Source organism: Corythoichthys intestinalis, chromosome 5 (genome assembly GCF_030265065.1).
Source record: "Corythoichthys intestinalis isolate RoL2023-P3 chromosome 5, ASM3026506v1, whole genome shotgun sequence".
Taxonomy (NCBI): domain Eukaryota; kingdom Metazoa; phylum Chordata; class Actinopteri; order Syngnathiformes; family Syngnathidae; genus Corythoichthys; species Corythoichthys intestinalis.
The window spans coordinates 55,035,425-55,055,016 of NC_080399.1; the positions used below are offsets into that span (position 1 = coordinate 55,035,425).

Here is a 19,592-nt window from a genome sequence, read left to right on the forward strand (position 1 = left end):
TTTCATCTACATCAAATTATAATCAAAAGAAGAATTTATACTAATGCTTCATCGTAGCTCCCAGCGAAAGTACATACTTGCGTAAAGTGCGTAGCGGCTCACAGCTACATTACCCCTACGTATTAATGCGCCTTTTTTTTTTTTTTTGCTCGTTCTTTTTTAAAAATGTATTTATTAGGCGCTAATACTCTGTCGTTGCGTTGTATCAACGTGCATCATTGTTTTTTTTTCACGTACTTCACTCCAGTGATCAGTGACATTTATTTATCTACTCTGCTGGTGCTCACTTGAATGCTAAGAACGATACAGACATACCACAAAAACAAGAAAGTAAGAATTGTTTTGAATCCTGTTGGAAAAGTGAAGTCACAGTGTTCTGAAACTGTTTACATTCCATTCTTTTGCACTAGTTAATGCCATCAGCATTTGACGTCATTGTTTATTTGTGATTTATTATTGTTATTCATGTGTTTATTTGTACTTTAACAAAGAATTTAAATGTTCCAAGTTGTTTGTGTGAATTAATAATCGTAAACAAAAATTTAATTTGCAACATCTGGAAAAAAAAAAAGTTTGTGAAGAAATGTTTAGACTAGTCAACTAATCGTTAAAAATTGGGAGAAAAATAAACATAGCAGGACAGTTTTAATTCAAGTATATTTTGTGTTAAAAAAGAAATTGCTGATAATTATTGTTTTTCCATGTGCTTATATAACTCAAATATGTACCTAAACAATTCAGTTTTGAGTAAAATTATTGCAGTATGATTATAATAATTAAAAAAGTAATTCTTCTCACACGAAGAAAAATAAAGTAGTGACAGTTATTGGGCCGGTCGGCCGGCTGTACAAATGAGGTGTCCCTTATTCTTTCTTTTCTGGGAGTTGGCAACTCTACTTTCCAGTCAAAATAGATTAGATGTCGTGCCTTGTCATTGTCAGTTAATAAGTAAGAAGAAGATTGAATAAATAAATCAATTAAAACTGCTTGCAAATGTGTAAGCGTAGAACACACATGAGTACAAACCTTCTCATTTCGTCATGGTAGAACTCCGACTTGCAGGTCATCATATGACGTTGCTGTGGGTTGTCGTTCTCTTGACTTCTCACCCCTCCGAATACGTACAGCTCTTTGCCGATGCCACAGGCCACTGATCCGAACCTAACCAGAAAGATGTCATTTGAAATAAACTTGAGCTATCATATACAAGTGAAACCCCTAGCAAAAAGTATGTTCAATAATGTTGAGGTCTGGGGATTGTGCCGGCCATAAGAGATGCTCAACTTCATGAAAATTTTCCTCATGCCATTCATTAACAATTATGTTCAATGACTATGATGCCAAAATGTGACCCAAAAGCTAAGCAACGAGGAGTCAGTGATAAGATGGAGCCCAAGGGCATGTTTATCAAACAGATATATATACTAACATTAGCAAAAAGTATGGAACCACCAGTCTCGGACGAGCACTCACTTAGACATTTTATCATGTAGAACAAACTCAGATAAAAAGTTTGAAAAAATAATGAATTAGTTCAAAAGTGCAACTCTTTAGCATTCAGAAACACTAAAAGAAATGAATAAAACTCATTGTGGTGGTCAGTAAATGTTACTTTTATAGAGCAAGTGCAGGGATATGTATACCGTATTTTTAGGACTATAAGTCGCAGTTTTTTTTCATAGTTTGGCTTATACTCTGGAGCGACTTCTGTGTGAAATTATTGATAATAATTAAATTATTATTATATCATTTCACATGTTATTTTGGTGTTTTGGAGTGACACTGATGGTTTGGTATGCTTGTTAGCATGTTCTTTACGCCATACTTATCTGAATAACTCTTAATAGCTATGCTACGTTAACATACCGGCCACGTTTGCATTTCGTTGTTCATTCATCATGTAACATTATCATACTGTACACTTATTCAGCATGTTGTTCTCTATTGTATTTAAATTACCTTTTAAGATGACATATCTGTTCTATGTGTTGGATCTTATCAAGTAAATTTCCCCGCAAAATGCGACTTATACTCCGGTGCGACTTATGTATGTTTTTTTCCTCTGCGTTGGGCCTTTTATGGCTGGTGTGACTTATACTCAGGTGCGACTTATAGTCCGAAAAATACAGTAAATGGAATCACTCCATTCTGTGGAAAAAAATATGGAATCATGAGAAACAAACAAAGAAATAACAATCAAAACACATCTCTAGTATTTAGTAGCACCACCTACACCAGGTGTCAGCAACCTTTTTGGTGTGGCGTGCCACTTTCAAATTTTCTTGTCAATCAGTGTGCCACACCAAGATTAATGACGCACATCTGAATTTTTATATCCAACAGAGCTGTAATTTTACTCCAAGGAAAACAACATGAAGATACGTTGAAATCTTACAACTACCATTCTTTATCAAATAACTAAAAAAATGAATGTATATTGTAGAAAATATCAAAACTTGAGCATCATCTTATGTAAACATATCACACACACACAACCCAGCAAGAAAACGGGAACAAGCGTGATTCTCAGTGCAGGTCTCTCACAGTACAGAGCGGGCTGTTTTAACCTTCAAAGTCAGAACAGGCGACTACTTTGTCTTGTTCACTAACAGTGAATTCTATGCACAATTTTAGATTTTATATAACAAATACAAAAGATGCCTACCTTAATGTGATCCCTGGCCCAGTCTTCCATGAATTTTCATGTTTTGTCTCATAGTGGCGTTTGACACTTGTTGTGTGACACACACACACACAACGCTCTTGAGGCATAATGCACAGAGCTAGCGGAAGTAACCAGCGAACCAGTTGTTACCGACAGTATGACCGGCTTACTAGTTAAGGGTGAGAAAAAGAGAGGCAGCGAAACAAGGTGTTGAGAGAGAGAGTTGTGCGAAGAGCGCCGTGAAAAGTGGCTGTGTATCATGATGGTTTTAGTTTTATTAATAAAAGTCTCCAGCAAAATGCCATGCAACGTGTCACTGTGTTTTTATACACATCACCACCTCTCTGAAGTAAGCACCGGGCGAATCGACGACAACAAGCCACGTTAATCGCCTGTCTACTACACACTACGGTGCAGAATTGAAACCACTGCAATTACCAAAAAGTGCAATTGGTAACACAGTGTACTTCCGCCAGCTCTCTGATTGGTCGGCTTCGTGACATGTTAGTAGCGTGGGCTGAATTAAACGCGCAGAGAAAAAAATCCGACAAGCGCAGGAGTCGAGAAATAGAGGAAGAGCTGGAGGTGTGCTCAAAATCCATTATTGCTCGCATATAACGCCACAGGCAGAGTGGGTGAGAGGGGCGGTCCCGTAAAGCCCCTAAATAACAGGGCACGCAACTGAAAATGCCTTGATTTCCGGTAAAAAGGCGCATTGTAAATGGGCTCGCTTCCGCTATCCAAGCAGCTAAACATGAAAAGGTTCACACGCCGGATGTTTTCAGTAATCCTTTATGTCTCTCTTTCCTTTTTTGTGAGACTAAAACAATGAAAAAATACATGCAATCAGCAACAATGCTGCAAATAACAAAAATGCCATCCATATATGCAAACACAATTAGCCTGTATTCAGTAGTTCTTAATTAGAAATATCAAACACATTTCCCCACAAACATGCAACCTAAAGACAATATAAAGAGTGAAATTCTCAATTTGACAACAAAATACTCACAGACGTTGCTCTAACAAACACAAATGCCACAGAAGTTGTGAGAGTGGAGCTGCCATGTAACAAACACACTAAATCACATTTGAAGAACTTCCTATTTGCATTTTTCTTTTACTGTTTTAGAACCAATAAATAAACGGCCACAAGATGGGGCGCTTCAGCAACTGATAAAGATACAACTGACAATAAACATAACACGCATTTTTTTTTTTTTTTTTTTTTTTTTGCCATGCGCTCGCGTGTCACTGGTTAACCCTTCGCGTGCCAGTGCTGACACGTGTGTCATAGGTTGCCGACCCCTGACCTACACTCTGGCTTTTATGACAGCTTACAGTCTCTGTGGCATGGACTTGATGAGTATTCTTCATCAGTTTGGTGGCTGAGCTCTTTTTGATTGCAGTTGCCAGATCATTCTAGTAGGTTGGAGCCTTGCTGTTGACATAATTTTTCAATTTCCACCACAGGTTTTCAATAAGGTTGACATCTGGGCTATTTGCAGGCCATGACATTGACTGGATGAGTCTTTCTCCAAGGAATACTTAAACAGTTTTAGCTCTGTGGTATTATGCATTGTCACCTTGGAAAAGGATTTCATTATCCCCTAACATGTTTTCAATTGGGCGGCACGGTGGTTGAGTGGTTAGCACATTCGCCTCACACTTCTGAGATTAAGGGTTCAATCCTGGGCTCCGGCCTTCCTGTGTGGAGTTTGCATGTTCTCATGTTCTTCGGGAACTCCGGTTTCCTCCCACATCCCAAAAACATGCATGGTAACACTCTAAATTGTCCATGATTGTGTATGTATGATTGTGTGCGTGAATGGTTGTATGTCTCATTGTGCCCTGTGATTGGCTGGGAACCAGTTCAGGGTGTAACCCGCCCCCGTGGTTAGCTGGGATAGGCTCCAGCACTTTCGCGACCCTTGTGGGGAAAAGCGGCATGGAAAATGAATGAATGAATGTTTCCAATTGAAGGGTCTGTCTAAAATTTCAATGTAAACTTGCATTTATTGAAGATTTAACCACAGTGCCTTTGCCTGACATGCAGCCCAATATCATCAAGGAATGAGGGAATTTTTATGTTTTCTTCAGGCAGTCATTGTAAATCTCACTGGAACAGCATCAAACCAAAGTTCCAGCATCATCACCTTATCAAGAGTCTGCATTGGACAAGTTGTCAAGTGTCAAGAATCTGCATTGGACAAGTCAAGAATCTACATTGGACAAGGTGATGATGCTGGAATTTTGGTTTGGTGCTGTTCCCGTGAGATTTACAAAGATGAAGAAAACATCAAAATTCCCTCAGTCCTTGATGATTATGGGGCTCCATGTCAGGCAAAGGCACTGGGGAGATGGCTGTGGTTAAATCTTCAATAAATGCACAAGTTTACATCGAAACTTTAGACAGCTTTCTTATCCCTTCAATTGAAAATATGTTTGTCATTTTCCAAGATGACATTGCATCATGCCACAGAGCTAAAACTGTTAAGGCATTCCTTGGAGAAAGACTCATCCGGTCAATGTCATGGCTTGCAAATAGCCCAGATCTCAACCCTATTTGAAAACCTGTGGTGGAAATTGAAAAAAATGGTCCACAGCTAGGCTCCGACCTGCGAGGCTGATCTGGCAACTGCAATCAAAGAGAGTTGGCACCAATTGATGAAGAATACTCATCAAGTCCATGCCTCAGAGACTGCAAGCTGTCATAAAAGCCAGAGGTTGTGCTACTAAATACTAGTGATGTGTTTAAATTGTTATTACTTTGTTTGTTTCTCATGATTCCATATTGTTCCCCAGAATGGAGTGATTCCATATATATTTCCCTGCACTTTCTCTATAAAAGTAACATTTACTGAACACCACAATGTTTTTATTCATTTCTTTTAGTGTTTCTGAATGCTAAAGAGTTGCACTTTTGAACTAATTCATTACTTTTTCAAGCTTTTTATCTGAGTTTGTTCTACATGATTAAATGTCTGAGTGAGTGCTCATCCGAGACTGGTGATTCCATACTTTTTGCTATGGGTTGTACAAGATTTAGACCTGTGATCTTTGTTTGGAGATGAGATGCTGTGTACAATGATGAGTGGCTTACTTGCATTAGACAGTGTGTCTCAATTGGGCTGATAAAAACAAAATGTAATGTATCATCGTGACAATGAAAAAAATACATGATTACCTTCGCTCCTTAAGTGGACAGAGGCCTGTCCATTGCTGGGTTTTAGGGTCAAAGCTTTCAACTGAGTCAAAAAGTTTTCCATAGGAACCACCACCCATGGCATAGATCTTCTTATTCATAGAGGCATAGCATCCCACCTGGATGAGGAGACATCATACAGTTAACATTCCCCACTTTTATTATTTGCTTCACTAAAGCCAAGGATGTCCACAGGCTGAATACAATTGTTCTTAAACTATGCAAATAATCACTACTTTCACCAATAACATATATAGTCAACCTTTCATTTAAACAAAAAGTTGTCCCATCATCTTAGAAAATGGCTGCCGTCACTCCGATCTTCAAATTGGGTGACAGTTTAAATATAGCCAAGTATCAGTCAATCAGTATCCTCCCCGTGATTTCTAAAGTCGCTAAGAAAGCTTTAAATAGCTTATTCATAGTGTCCCTTTCATGCATCTTATCAGATGAACTGCTTGTATATATGACCATGTTCTTGTGTGTATCATATGATGTGTGAATAAACTGAAACTTAACTGAGAAATGGGTAGCAAAAATAAAAAATTATAAATGAACTTCTAATTAAAGATAACACTCTTTTTTATCCAATGCAATTTGGTTTCCGGGAAAATCATTCCACAGAGTTTGCAAACTGTCTTTTTATAGAAAAGATCAAACGCATGTTGGACACCAAACCTTGCATTGACACCGTAAATCATGAAATTCTTCCGTCTAAATTAACCCATTTTAATTTTTCTTTTTATTTAGAATTCAGGTAACAGTGTGCCATTCAGTAATAAGCACTGAGCCGGTTGTTTCCTTGTTGTGACGTCACGCACACAATATGTTAGATTTCTGGGATCTCGGGCGCCGGTCGTTTTAGCTTGACAATCGAGCCAAATTTCTATCATTTTCTTCGTGTTGCGAATGTGTGTGTAATTACACAAAGTGGCGTGATATGAATCTAAAAGGCATGCATTTATGGATAAATGATGGAATATTAGCATTTCCCCAGGTGTTGTAATACCCTTTAATGACCAAAAATAGTCACTTTTCCTAAACTTTTCTTGAATGATGTATCCATGAACCTTGTTCGATGTTTTTTTTAATTCAAACAACTTCAGCAAAGACAGGAGAGGCAGGAGATTCAGGTCAAATATATCTTTATACGTATATTAGGTCACGATTCAGTGCAATGAAAATCTAAGAGATTTTTTAATCTCAATGAGACTTTTCCTGGTTAAACAAAAACAAAAAAAAAGTTAGCCTGCATCGTAACAGTGTTTGGTTGTGTCACTCATGTGACATGCTGTGCCCCCCTTACTCACCAGTGCAGTGTCCTCTCGCATACACAGCAAAATGTGTTTTCTTATCTTGGCCAGAGAGTATATGCAATGTTACTTTAGCCTTTACATGTCTATGTTGAGTGATCATCACACAGTAGATGTAACTTGTAGCGTTAGCATAGCGTTCGTGTCAGCATTAGGCTAATGCTAACTGCGAGGGTCATCATAAACTCTCCAACAACTTTTTTTGTTTACACACAGTTTGTGGTGTCCAGATGGGTATAATTAATTGAAAAAAATGTACTGTTTTCCTGTTGAGTGTATTATCACATACTAAATTTGTAAATGCTACTCTATGTGCTCGTTTGTCAATGCTCATTCGAAACCTTTATTTATTTATTTTTGGAGTCGAAATTTTAAATTTTACAGACAAAAACATTTTGAGTAAACGTCAACTAAAATTAGACAAAATTATTCGAGTTTTTGCCAACAAAAATTAGACAAACACATTTTGAAATGACTTAAATATGACAAAGACAAATATGAATAATCCTGCAAAAGACAAAAATTAAAAGGGCTGCCCTCAAAACAGCACTGGTTTTGTGTGTTTGTGAGGTGTTGGCATGATTTTAACTCCATACAGTGCAACACTTAGTATTAGGGTGTAAGATGCTAGCTGGATCGGCACACATGGAAAGGCACAACCAAGTGGCTGGGATAGTATACAAGATGACCAGTATAGAATAAAATGGGCCATACCACAGAGGGTGGCTGAGAATAACAAGGTCAAGGTTCTGGCTAACCATCAAACCAGACATTGTGGTGGTGGACAAAGAGAAGAGAGTGATGGTAATATGTGTGGCAATACAAGCTGACACCAACACGAAGAAGGAAAACGAGAAGGCAAAGAAGTACCAAGAGCTGAAAGACCAGATAGAGCAAATACGGAAAGTGAATGCTAGCGTGGTTCCAATGGTAGTGGGAGCACTTGGGGCAGTAACCCCCAAAGATGGAGAGTGGCTGCAGTAAATCCCAAGAACAACACCTGAAGAATCAATCCAGAAGAGTACAGTCCTAGGAACAGCTGAGATACTGTGTAGAATCCTCAAACTCCCAGGCCTCTGTTAGAGGACCACAGACTATACTACCACTACAAATAATGATAAAAAAATGAATGGATGGATGAATTGTGTTTTAAAAACAAATACGTGTAGCCATCCTTTTCCTATACCACTTTCTCATGAGGCTCATGTGTGAAATGGGAACAGTTAATTGCCAGTGAATTGTCAGTGAATTGCGCATAAAGACCAAACGCAGACCATCACATAATCTGATGTGGGAGAAAGTTGGGAGTATCCAGACAAAAACCTATGAAAATATAGGGCGGACATGCATACAAGAGGGCATGAGCTGTGTTTTAAAGCCAGGACCTCTTGACTGAGACAGAAGCGCTTACCATTGATGAACGCCCTCCTTTATTAATTAATTTCCTTGTCAAATGTTTCATGAAAATAACATTTTATAAGAAGTATTTTATTATTCAGAAGTATTGTTCTATGAAGTTGTTCTTTGGTGGAAAATTTGGAAGGTGTACTACCTTGCGGATCATCGTCATACTGGTCTGCATCTTCCAGGTATTGACATGAGGGTCAAACACTTCTACGGTGATCAGTTCACATTCTGCATTCTCCCCGCCAAGAATATAAATCAAACCATCTAGCTCCACCATTCCAAAGTTCTGTCGAGCCTGCAAAAGTCAATATCATCAGATATTTAAACACTATCCTGCAATTTCATCTTTGAGCAACATGATGCTAAAGGTAAAATTTTTCACAAGATAAAACTTTTTCAAATTAGATTTTCTTTGGAATTGCAAGGTAGTGAGGTAAAAAACAGCTTGTTAACAAACATTTTACAAAGAAAAAGTGACTTCCGGTTTTCAATACAATATTTGGCAATAAAACAGTCTGCAATGACTTGATCAGCATTGATTCAGTTCAAAGGCCTATGATTGAGTTCAGACATAAGATATAAAATTACAAAGCAATTAAAATGTTTGTTTGACTTTGAAATAGAGCCGGACGGTTTACTGAAAATTTACCGTTACCAGATGGTTCACGATAACTGATGCAATTGTGATCATGTTGGTAAATTCGTTTTTTTAATAAAACGAAAAAATAATTCTTTTCAGCCCACTTTGACTATGTGTTGTTCGGCTATGCTCATTTCCCTTTAAGAAAGCAGCCAGTGTGCTTACGTACAGGGAAGTCATGTTGCTATCAGGAAATCAAACATACAGAAGACCGGTGCGCTAACGGTAGCGCCTAACGCTACAAGTGAACGTGATGGAGTCGGATAATAGTGAAACGGCTGCTGGTAGCCAGGCCACAGGCATCGAGTATAGAAAGTTGTCATCACTACCTGTGACATCAGCTCTAACCTTGCTGAAGCGCCTGAACTTAATGAGTGGATTGGGCACGGACTGCATCTACGAATCAGTATGTCATGTTATTTTATATCAGTGTGTGTGTGTCTATGTATGATTTCTTTGATAGCTTTTATGATTGTAAGGCGTACAGCATAAAGTATAATCCAAGAGTGTTGCCTATAATATGACCGTTTATTTGCCACAGCTATTTTTCTGTATGTGCTTGCATTATTCTGTGTCATTACTGTCATCATAAAATCTTAAATCTTTCAGTGGCATAAGAGTTAGAGCAGTGTAGCTTGGGGTGTGTGTGTGTGCATCTGTGCGTGCGTGTATTTCAGAAAATGCTCTGGGAAAAAAAACCTCAAACCTTGAAGTAAACATTTGTGTTGATTAATCATGTCACAGCAGCGATTAACAACTACCCGGTCCTCTGTTTAAAGTGTACTGTTCAAGCCCCTCTTGCTGTAAGTTATTTGTGTTACTACAACATTTTTGCATAGTGGCCATATTGATATTTATAATGTTGTACATTGTTCAAGTCATACAAGTTGTTATACAGTAAATGTTCATACTTGAATGCTTACTGTTCACAAGATATTTTTATATACTTATTGTTTACGCTGCATGTGTAACTGCTAAATATGTTAAATTGAAAGCTTGTAAATTAATCAACAAGAAATGGTACATTTAAATTTCATGCATTTATTCTGATTTTCAAATTATATAATGGTATGCTTGGGCGAATTTATCATTATCGAGGTAAATCTGCTCAATTTACCGTGATAAGTACTTACGGCCATATCGCCCAGCCCTACGTTGAATAAAAAATCATGGATGAGGCTCAATTGTGTTCTTGAGGTGCTTTGCTTCATTCTGCCAAACGCTGTCTTGAATCTCTACAGGTACAATGAACTCTTAACAGTTTAGTGGTAAATGCTTGTACGAGGTATATTTTGCACACAATAAGTGGCTGCCAAAGACGCAAAGCAGCTGGTATTTTGTAGTCGAAATTTGAAAGAATCTACTTTATCAGGAACAGCCACAGATGTGGCTTTGAGCACTTGGACAGATGTTTATATGTTATGTCTGTCTAGTGACAATCACCACAGCAACGTTGTAAACCACAGCCTGGAGTCAGGACACTTTAGAGGTCTGTAATCGAGATGGAAGTGAAGGGCGAGTTCAGTGTTTTCTCTTCAACCTCTGAGCCCTGGTGAGTGGTGACAATAATAAAAACCTCAAGCCTCAGATTGTCTCCATACCAACAAGTGGCTTGCCACTTATGATTCCATCAGATAACATGTTATATAAATGCGGCCATTTTTTCTTCTATAAATCACATGATTCTTAATCCACACAATTAGCGAAACCATATTTCGCAAGAGCATCGGCAGCTAACATGGCAAAACGAAATATTGCTAATATGAACCCATTTCACTCAAAAAATCATTACGATGGGGAAACCTAAGTCTAAAGGTAAAAGGTATGAAAAAGTATTTGAACCTTTTGGGATTTCTCAGATTTCTGCATAAAATCACCATCAAATGTGATCTGATCTTTGTCAAAATCACACAGATGAAAAAACAGTGTCTGCTTTAACTAAAACCACCCAAACATTTATAGGTTTTCATCTTTTATTGACGACAGTATGCAAACAATGTCAGAAGGGGGAAAAATAACTAAGTCAACCATCACATTTACTATTTTGTGCCCCCCCCCTTGGCAGCAACAACTTCAACCAGACACTTCCTATAGCTGCAGATCAGTCTGGAACATTGATTAGGACTAATCTTGGCCCATTCTTCTCATCAAAACTGCTGTAGTTCAGTCAGATTCCTGGGATGTCTGGCATGAATCGCTGTCTTTAGGTCATGCTACACCATCTCAACGGGGTTCAAGTCTGGACCTTGACTTGGCCACTCCAGAAAGTGTATTTTGTTCTCCTGAAACCATTCTGATGTTGATTTACTTCTGTGTTTTGGATCATTGTCTTGGTGCAGCATCCACCCTCTTTTTAGCTTCAACTGTCTGACGGATGGCCTCAGGTTTTCCTGCAAAACATCCTGACTAAACCTTTGAATTCATTCTTCCATTAATGATTGTAAGTTGTCCAGGCCCCAAGGCAGTAAAACAGCCCCAAATCATGATGCTCCCTCCACCATGCTTCACGGTGGGGATGAGATGTTGATGTTGGTCAACTGTTCCAGTTTTCCTCCACACATGACGTTGTGTGTTACTCCCAAACAATTCAACTTTGGTTTCATCCGTCCACAAAATATTTTGCCAAAACTTCTGTGGGGTGTCCAAGAGCCTTTTTGCAAACATAAAACAAGCAACATTATTATTTTTTTTTTTAGACAGCAGTGGCTCCCTCCTTTGAGTCCTCCCTTAAGCACCATTCTTGACCATAGTTTTACATATATTTGATGTTTGCGCATATACGTAGTTGATGTGTGCACATAGATATTGGGCTTTAAAAAAAAAAAAAAAAAAAAAAAAAAGATATTGGGCAGTGCCAGTGATTACTGTAAGTCTTTAGCAGACACTATCATTCTTTTTTACCTCCCTGAGTATTCTGCGCTGAACTCTTGGTGTTAGCTTTGGTGGACGGCCACTTCTTGTAAGAGAAACAACAGTGCCAAACTCTCTCCATTTGGAGACAACTTCTCTGACTGTCGATTGATGAACATCCAGACTTTTAGAGATGGTTTTGTATCCTTTACCAGCTTTATACAAATCAACAATCTTTGATTGTAGGTCTTCAGACAGCTCTTTTGACCGAGCCATGATGCACATCAGAAAATGCTTCTCATCAAGACAATTCTTACCAAGTGTGTGTTTTATAGTGGGCAGGGTAGCTTTAAACCACTCATCGGTGATTGGGCACACACCTGACTTAAATTGTTTGGTAAAAATTTGTTTGAATTGCTCTTTAAGTCTCCTTAGGCAGAGGGTTAATTAACTTATTTTCCATCCGTCAGACAGTTGAAGCTAAAAATAGGATGGATGCTGCAACAAGACAATGATCCAAAACACAGAAGTAAATCAACTTCAGAATGGTTTCAGAAGAACAAAATACACGTTCTGGAGTGGCCAAGTCCAGACTTGAGCCCCATTAAGATGCTGTGGCATGACCTAATGACAGCGATTCATGCCAGACATCCCAGGAATCTGACTGAACTACAGCAGTTTTGATGAGAAGAATGGGCCAAGATTAGTCCTAATCAATGTTCCAGACTGATCTGCAGCTATAGGAAGTGTCTGGTTGAAATTATTGCTGTCAAAAAGGGGGCCACAAAATATTAAATGTGATTGTTTACCGACTTATTTTTCCCCCCTTCTGTCGTTGTTTGCATGCTATCCTCATTAAAATATGAAAACCTATACATGTTTGGGTGGTTTTAGTTAAAGCAGACACTGCTTTTTCATCTGTTTGATTTTGACAAAGATCAGATCAGATTTGCTCGTGATTTATTGTAGAAATGTGAGAAATTCCAAAAGGTTCAGATACTTTTTCATGCCACTGTACAAGCTTCTCATCACATGAAATGGAAAGGATTTTATCTCTAATTGTGTGAAGAGAGGCGAGCAATTTGAAAAGAGATTCAGGAAATTGTATTCATACCTGTAACATCGTGGGTATGGGGCTCCATGTATTGGAGTCTGGGTCATACTTCTCACCAGTGTCCAAGATTACATTGTTCTCATCTGTGCCACCCACAACAAATAGAAATCCCTCTAAAACACAGGGGAAAAAAACAATATAATAATTTTTTTTTTTTAATTTAAAAAACTATCGCAATCCCTATTTAGACAGTTTTTTCTACACATTTGACATATATTTTTGTTAAAATCCTGGTTCAATATAATAAACAGGCTCAGAAGATTATTTCACTGTCACGCTCTCCCGCCCTGTAACATACCAGCAGCGACCACTCCATGGCCCACACGGGCGATGCTCATAGGCTGGAGCTCGATCCATGCTTGTCGGTTGGCGTCATAGAGTGGACACATGCAGCGAGTTAGAGCAGTGGGTTTTCTGGTCCTGTATGGATAAAAAAAAAATTGTACCCACCTGAAATGAACTTTTACACACTCATGTCAGTGCCAGATTGAACAAGTACAGTAACTATAAAGTGTGTGCCTATTTGCGGGTATATTTGTTACTCCTGTGCTCTTGTGTAATTAGAGGTTATTGGCAAAAGATTTCACTCAAGTAATAGTAGTGTGACTTCAAAAAAATGTCCTCAAGTAAACATAGGAGCAGTCATCCAATTTACTGGTAAGTAAATAAGTATTTGGTGAAAAGATTACTCCGGCAATGAGTAATGCTTTTTTAAACAATGTTATATTATTTTTATCATCTATCTGAACTGTTGTTACTATATTGTACTATAACCAATTACATGACCATATCAAGCCAAAAAAAATAAAATAAAAATTAATCGAATTCGGACTAGAAAAATCGACAGAAATGAAACATCACCAATCCAAAGGCCACGAGGGCCCTTTAGTGGAGAAAACATATTTCCTACCATTATATTAAAGCACTTTAAAGACGCAACATGATTGAACAGGCTGGCATGATCAAAGGACTTCCGACTGCAGGCCTGTGTGTGTCGTCGTGTGACTGTACTGTTACGTCTGACTGGTATAATGGAGTCATGTGATTATTGTGACGACGTCTCATTAGTGAAACTGGTAGAGCCACTGTAGAAAGAGGGAAACTGTAATGGTGAGTGTAGCGGAGTAAGAGTTTTGTTTCTTCTTCACAAATCTTCTCAAGTAAAAATAGAGGTACGGCGTGGCAAAACAAATCTTAGAAGTACATTTTTCTCGAAAAGTTGGTCAAGTAAATAATGGAACGGAGTAAATGTAACATGTAGTGCTGCAACGATTAATCGATTAACTCGAGTAATTTGATTGGAAGAAAGCTTTGAATCAAATTTTACCGCTTCGATAATTCGTTTTAATTAAGAGTGATGTTGTTATGGTTTGTTTTGAAAGTGTTTGCATTTAGTTTTATTGATTTGGTTGGATATATTGCCCTCTAGTGGCAACAGTGAATACGACATAACTCATCTAACATTGCTGAATCCAGCTGTTCCCTGTTAAGACCAACATAAGGTATGTTACCGTTTGATCTAATATGCTTGTTTATGCATTCGTTATTTAGTTTTAAAAGTACAGTATAATTAGCAGTTTTGGGTGGGAATGTGTTTAAATGATTTGTTAAGAGTATTGTAATAAAAAAAGTTAGCATTTTATAGCACTGAAGCTAGCGGACTTTTGCTATGCAAGTTAGCCAATTGTTCTTTTGCAGTAGATCCTCATTTTTTAATTTTTATATAATTTGAGGCTAAGATCAGGTATTTTTAATTTATTTTTAAGTGCATTTTTTGCACACTAAATGTGATTCGTCGCATTAGCGTAGCATTTGCGTTAGCATTAGCTTAAGAATGGCGACCGTCCTCTTAAAATACTGGCAAGTCTAAAGCAGAGCCACTTGGCTTTTCTGGTCAGTATAAGTATAGAGCAGAGCCAGTTGGCAAAATGGCATTTATTAGACACTTTTTATGGTCGCCTATAGGAGGCTAATTGTAGCCAGCAGGGTCGTCACCTCGAAATGTTTTCGTCAAATAGCTCTGGCTAGACTCTAAGCATTGCCAAAAAAACACCTAAGACTTCCCAGTGTTAAATGCTCAGATTCTTTTTTTTTTTTTTTAACATACTGTTCCTGGCTTCTAGGTGGGTTTAATTGAAAATAATGTACCGCTTTTCCTGCTGAGTGTGTATTATTATCACAAAGTTGCCGTTGTCCTTGTAGACACTACAATATGTGCTCATCTGTCTATGTTCATATAAATTTATTTTTGGACTAAAACTTTTGAATTTTACAGACAAAAACATCTTGAGTAACTGTCGACTAAAACTAGACAAAATTTGTATGAGATTTTGTTGACTAAAACTAGATGAAGACGAATACATTTTGTAATGACTAAAATATGGCTAAGATAAATAAGAATTTTCATCCAAAAGACTAAGACAAAAATTAAAAGGGCTGCCAAAAACAACACAATGTACAATACTTCTATGCCCGAAGAACTACAGTGGTTAAAAAATATGATATTCAATAACAAAAAATAAAGATAATATCTGTTTGGAATATGAAATATTTGTGTATATGAAAAGAAATTTATGATTAACCATATGTCCAACGAAGTGAATATTATGTATCCCCCAGTATATTTTTGAGCACATGACTGTTCTAAGTTAGTATGTCATTGTTATATTTATAAGCAGTTAATTTAAAATATACAATTTTGTGCAGATTAGCTGTAGTTTGCATTACTATATGCATCTTATTTTGTAGACTTAAAAAAAAAAGAAAAAGCAAAGAATAAGGCAGTTTAAAGAATAGCCTAGGAAATTTTATCCAGCTTCAGTGATGATGACTTTAGTGACAACAATGATGGCTGCCAGACAATAACAGAGACATTGATGCTAAGGTGTAGCAGTCAAAACTAGTTTCATTGGTTTTCTTATTCAGGCCTATGCATTGTGCCTACAGTGTTGAAATTTCCCCAAAAATGTTGGAATGTTTATCAAAGCATAAAAGGGATCAAAGGTTTCCATTTTCACAATATAACACAAGTTAATTCATTTTTGATAGTAAATTTACATTGTTTTATGTTGAGTGTGCAGGTACATGGATTCCACTGGATTGGACATACCTGTAACTTCATGAAAAAAAATCATATTTTTGAAAAAAGAGGAACGTTACTTTCATGTCCTAAGAAGAATAAAAACACATCTTAAAAAAATCTTGACCAAGGATTTCATAATTCATGCACCAGAGGGTTAAGTACCAAGCACAAAAACCTGTTTTGACCGCATAGTAGTGCACTGATTGTAAGTCGCATCAGTGTTGCATTAATGGACTGCATAAATTGTGAAAACGGAGTTTGATGCCATTTTCACCCAAAACCACACCAAAAAGCATCTTACCTACGATCCTCTCCACCAACAACAACGATGCACTCAGAGTAACCTCGAGGCTTGAAAGCAGCCAGAAGAGCTTCACCTTGCAGCGGATTCTCTGATAGCACTGGCTGACAGTGTTCTCTGATCACCTCTCTCATCAGCGGCTCCCCCAAGGCCTAAGTGATTATGAGTACATGCACGCATACACAAGTTAAAAACCTGGCCTGGCAAGAAATATCAGTTCCACTTGGAAATTCAGACAGGACATTATACAACACATAAGGCAAGTCTGTATCATCATCAGAGGTGGGTAGTAATGCATTACATTTACTCTGTTAAATTTAGTTGAGTAACTTTTTGAGAAAAATGTACTTCTAAAAGTAGTTTTACCAAGCCTTACATTTTACTTTTAATTGAGTATATTTGACCTTTTAATCTATCTTTTGGCTATACTAGTCATTAAATTTTTCCTCTTCATTCAACATTTTAGGTTTTACTTTATATTTGCCAGAGACGCCCACAGTGGCTCTACCAATTTCACCAATGATGTGTCGCAACAAAGCAGTCACGATTACACACTAGGGCTGTCCCAACTAGTCGAAGTAGTCATCGATGACGTAAATGTGGTGACGACCATAACATCCCGTCAACGGTTAATGAAGGGTAAAAAAAATATATGTGTGTAAAGTTGAGAATGGCGAACGCTCGGTATGCAAGCGGTGGAAAGCGGCACAAAGTCAAAAAAGTGCACCAGAGTGGCCAAAACATTGACTTATTTCAACGAAACAAATGAGGGTACACTGTTGCGTCCTGTCTCTTCAATGCCAAGCTTGCATACCAGGTTGCATGTCTGCCGTGAATGATCACCCAGTTGTAATTTTGGAAAACGACAGGAGACAACAAGCTGGCAGATCATAAGTCCATCTAACTAACTAATGACATTTTTTATTGAAGTTGCTAAGCCTGTTGCGATATGCAATAAGTCCATTTATCGCACGGTAGATAAAAAGGAGGGCGGTAATTTTCAAGGCCACGTTTTATTGCCGCGTGTGTGCGTGCGTGCATACATTTGTGCGTGCTCGTACACGTGCGTGTTGCTGTCATAATGGAAGCCAGTTCCTTTCACAGATGATTATTTGTCTTTAACACACCATGGAATTAAAGTTTAGACACACAAAGTAAGGAAACACATATCAAACACTGTAAACTAGAGATGATGCCGATCGATCGGGTCCGATCACGTAATTTTCAAAGTATCGGAATCGGCAAAAAAATATCGGCCATGCCTTTTTAAATTTTTTTTTTTTTTTTTTTTAAATTAAATTGTTTTCTAATTGTATTTAACGTTACAGACATAATATGTTACACTCATCCAGAGTCTTTAGTTTAGGCTTAAGGTAGGGCTATCAAATTTATCCCGATAACGGCGGTAATTCATTTTTTAAAAAATGTCTCACGTTAAAATATTTAACGCAATTAATGCATGCGCTGCACGACCTACTCACGCATTGTCGCGCTCAATCTGTAATGGCGCCGTTTTACCTATATAGAGAGCTAAAAGGCAGCGTAAAATGAGTAGAGTGAATTTTGGAAGCCTTAGGCGCCTTTTTTTAATTGGCTAAAGCCTTACAATCCCTCTGCCTACGATTAGAAATATCATGGGAAGCAATGTGGTGAAGCAAGGTCGCAATTGATCTTTTCTTAACACCTTATGTTATTTCCCAACGCAGAGAAGATATATCAATTGGTAGCACTACGCACAGTCATGGTTCCACTTCCCATCATGCATTTGGGCATGGCCACAGTATCATTTACTGAAAGCTCAACAAATACACTAGATGGCAATATTTAGTCACAATATACAAAGTCACAAGTCTTTCTATGCGTGGATCCCTCTCACAGAAAGAATGTTAATAATGTAAATGCCATCTTGAGGATTCATTGTCATAATAAACAAATACAGTACTTATGTACTGTATGTTGAATGTATATATTCGTCCGAGTTTTATTCATTTTTTTCTTAATGCATTGCCAAAATGTATATGATCGGGAAAAATTATCGGGAATGATTGGAATTGAATCGGGAGCAAAAAAAAAGCAATCGGATCGGGAAATATCGGGATCGGCAGATACTCAAACTAAAACGATCAAGATAGGATCGGGAACAAAAAAACATGATCGGAACAACCCTACTGTTAACGTTAACATTGCTACAATGAGGCAAATGGGGAGAAAACAACCTACTTTAGCCTGCTATAAAACATTGGCTGTCTTTTCCAAACTGCAAACTTGCGGTTAAAAGGTGACACTTCAAATATGAAAAATCGCTGTTTAACAGCATTTGCAAACAGAAAATGGGGAAAAAAAATCTATTACTGACACCACATGCAATGACTAAAAGTGCACTTTTTTTGCCGTGTGTAAAGCTTACGGTTAGCGGTTTAGCGAACGTACTTCTGATGAACATTTCAAAATGAAAGCACGTCATGTTCAACATATAAATAACGATTTGTGGAGTTAATCTCACAGACTTCAGAATTCAGATTCTACACTAAGAATAGCTTTAAAATTACACCCTTTGTGAAAAATCTGATTGGCAATTAATAATTATAATTATTATAACACTATTATATATAACAGTATACTATAATATTAGTGCTAGATACTTTTTTTTTTTTTTTTTTAGAATTGTTCTGAATCATGTTGGGAAGTCAGTGTTCTGAATCTGTTTGCATTCCATTCTTTTGCACTAGGTAATGCTATCAGCATTTGACCATATTGTTTATTTGAGATTTTTTATTGTTAGCTACATGTTTATTTGCACTTTATTAAAGAATTTAGGTGTTCCAGAATGTCTTTGTGAATTAATAGGTGTAAACAAAAACTTCATTGCTATATTAGTGAAAAAAAAAAAAGTTGACTAATTAAAAAAACAAAAGTCTTCTGACTAATCGGGAGAAAAAGTCATTTGTGACAGCCCTAGTACAACCAAGCTTGCAGTCGGAAATGCTATGATCACGCGGGCCTTTCGATCATGTG

At 37.5% G+C, this 19,592-nt stretch overlaps 1 protein-coding gene across 3 annotated transcripts in view; it reads right to left on the reverse strand.

Moving 5' to 3' along the window:
* gan (gigaxonin) overlaps window positions 1-19,592 on the reverse strand; it is a 42,429-nt gene that overhangs the window by 12,463 nt on the left and 10,374 nt on the right. For 2 of the 3 annotated variants that reach the window (XM_057837374.1, XM_057837375.1), the window contains exons 6-11: window positions 16,578-16,729; window positions 13,493-13,614; window positions 13,195-13,307; window positions 8,736-8,885; window positions 5,853-5,989; window positions 1,015-1,161 (exon numbers count right to left, since the gene is read on the reverse strand). In XM_057837374.1, the coding sequence (XP_057693357.1) occupies window positions 1,015-1,161; window positions 5,853-5,989; window positions 8,736-8,885; window positions 13,195-13,307; window positions 13,493-13,614; window positions 16,578-16,729 (821 nt within the window). The remainder of the gene's footprint in view (window positions 1-1,014; window positions 1,162-5,852; window positions 5,990-8,735; window positions 8,886-13,194; window positions 13,308-13,492; window positions 13,615-16,577; window positions 16,730-19,592) is intronic. The other variant, XM_057837377.1, reaches the window with a different exon arrangement.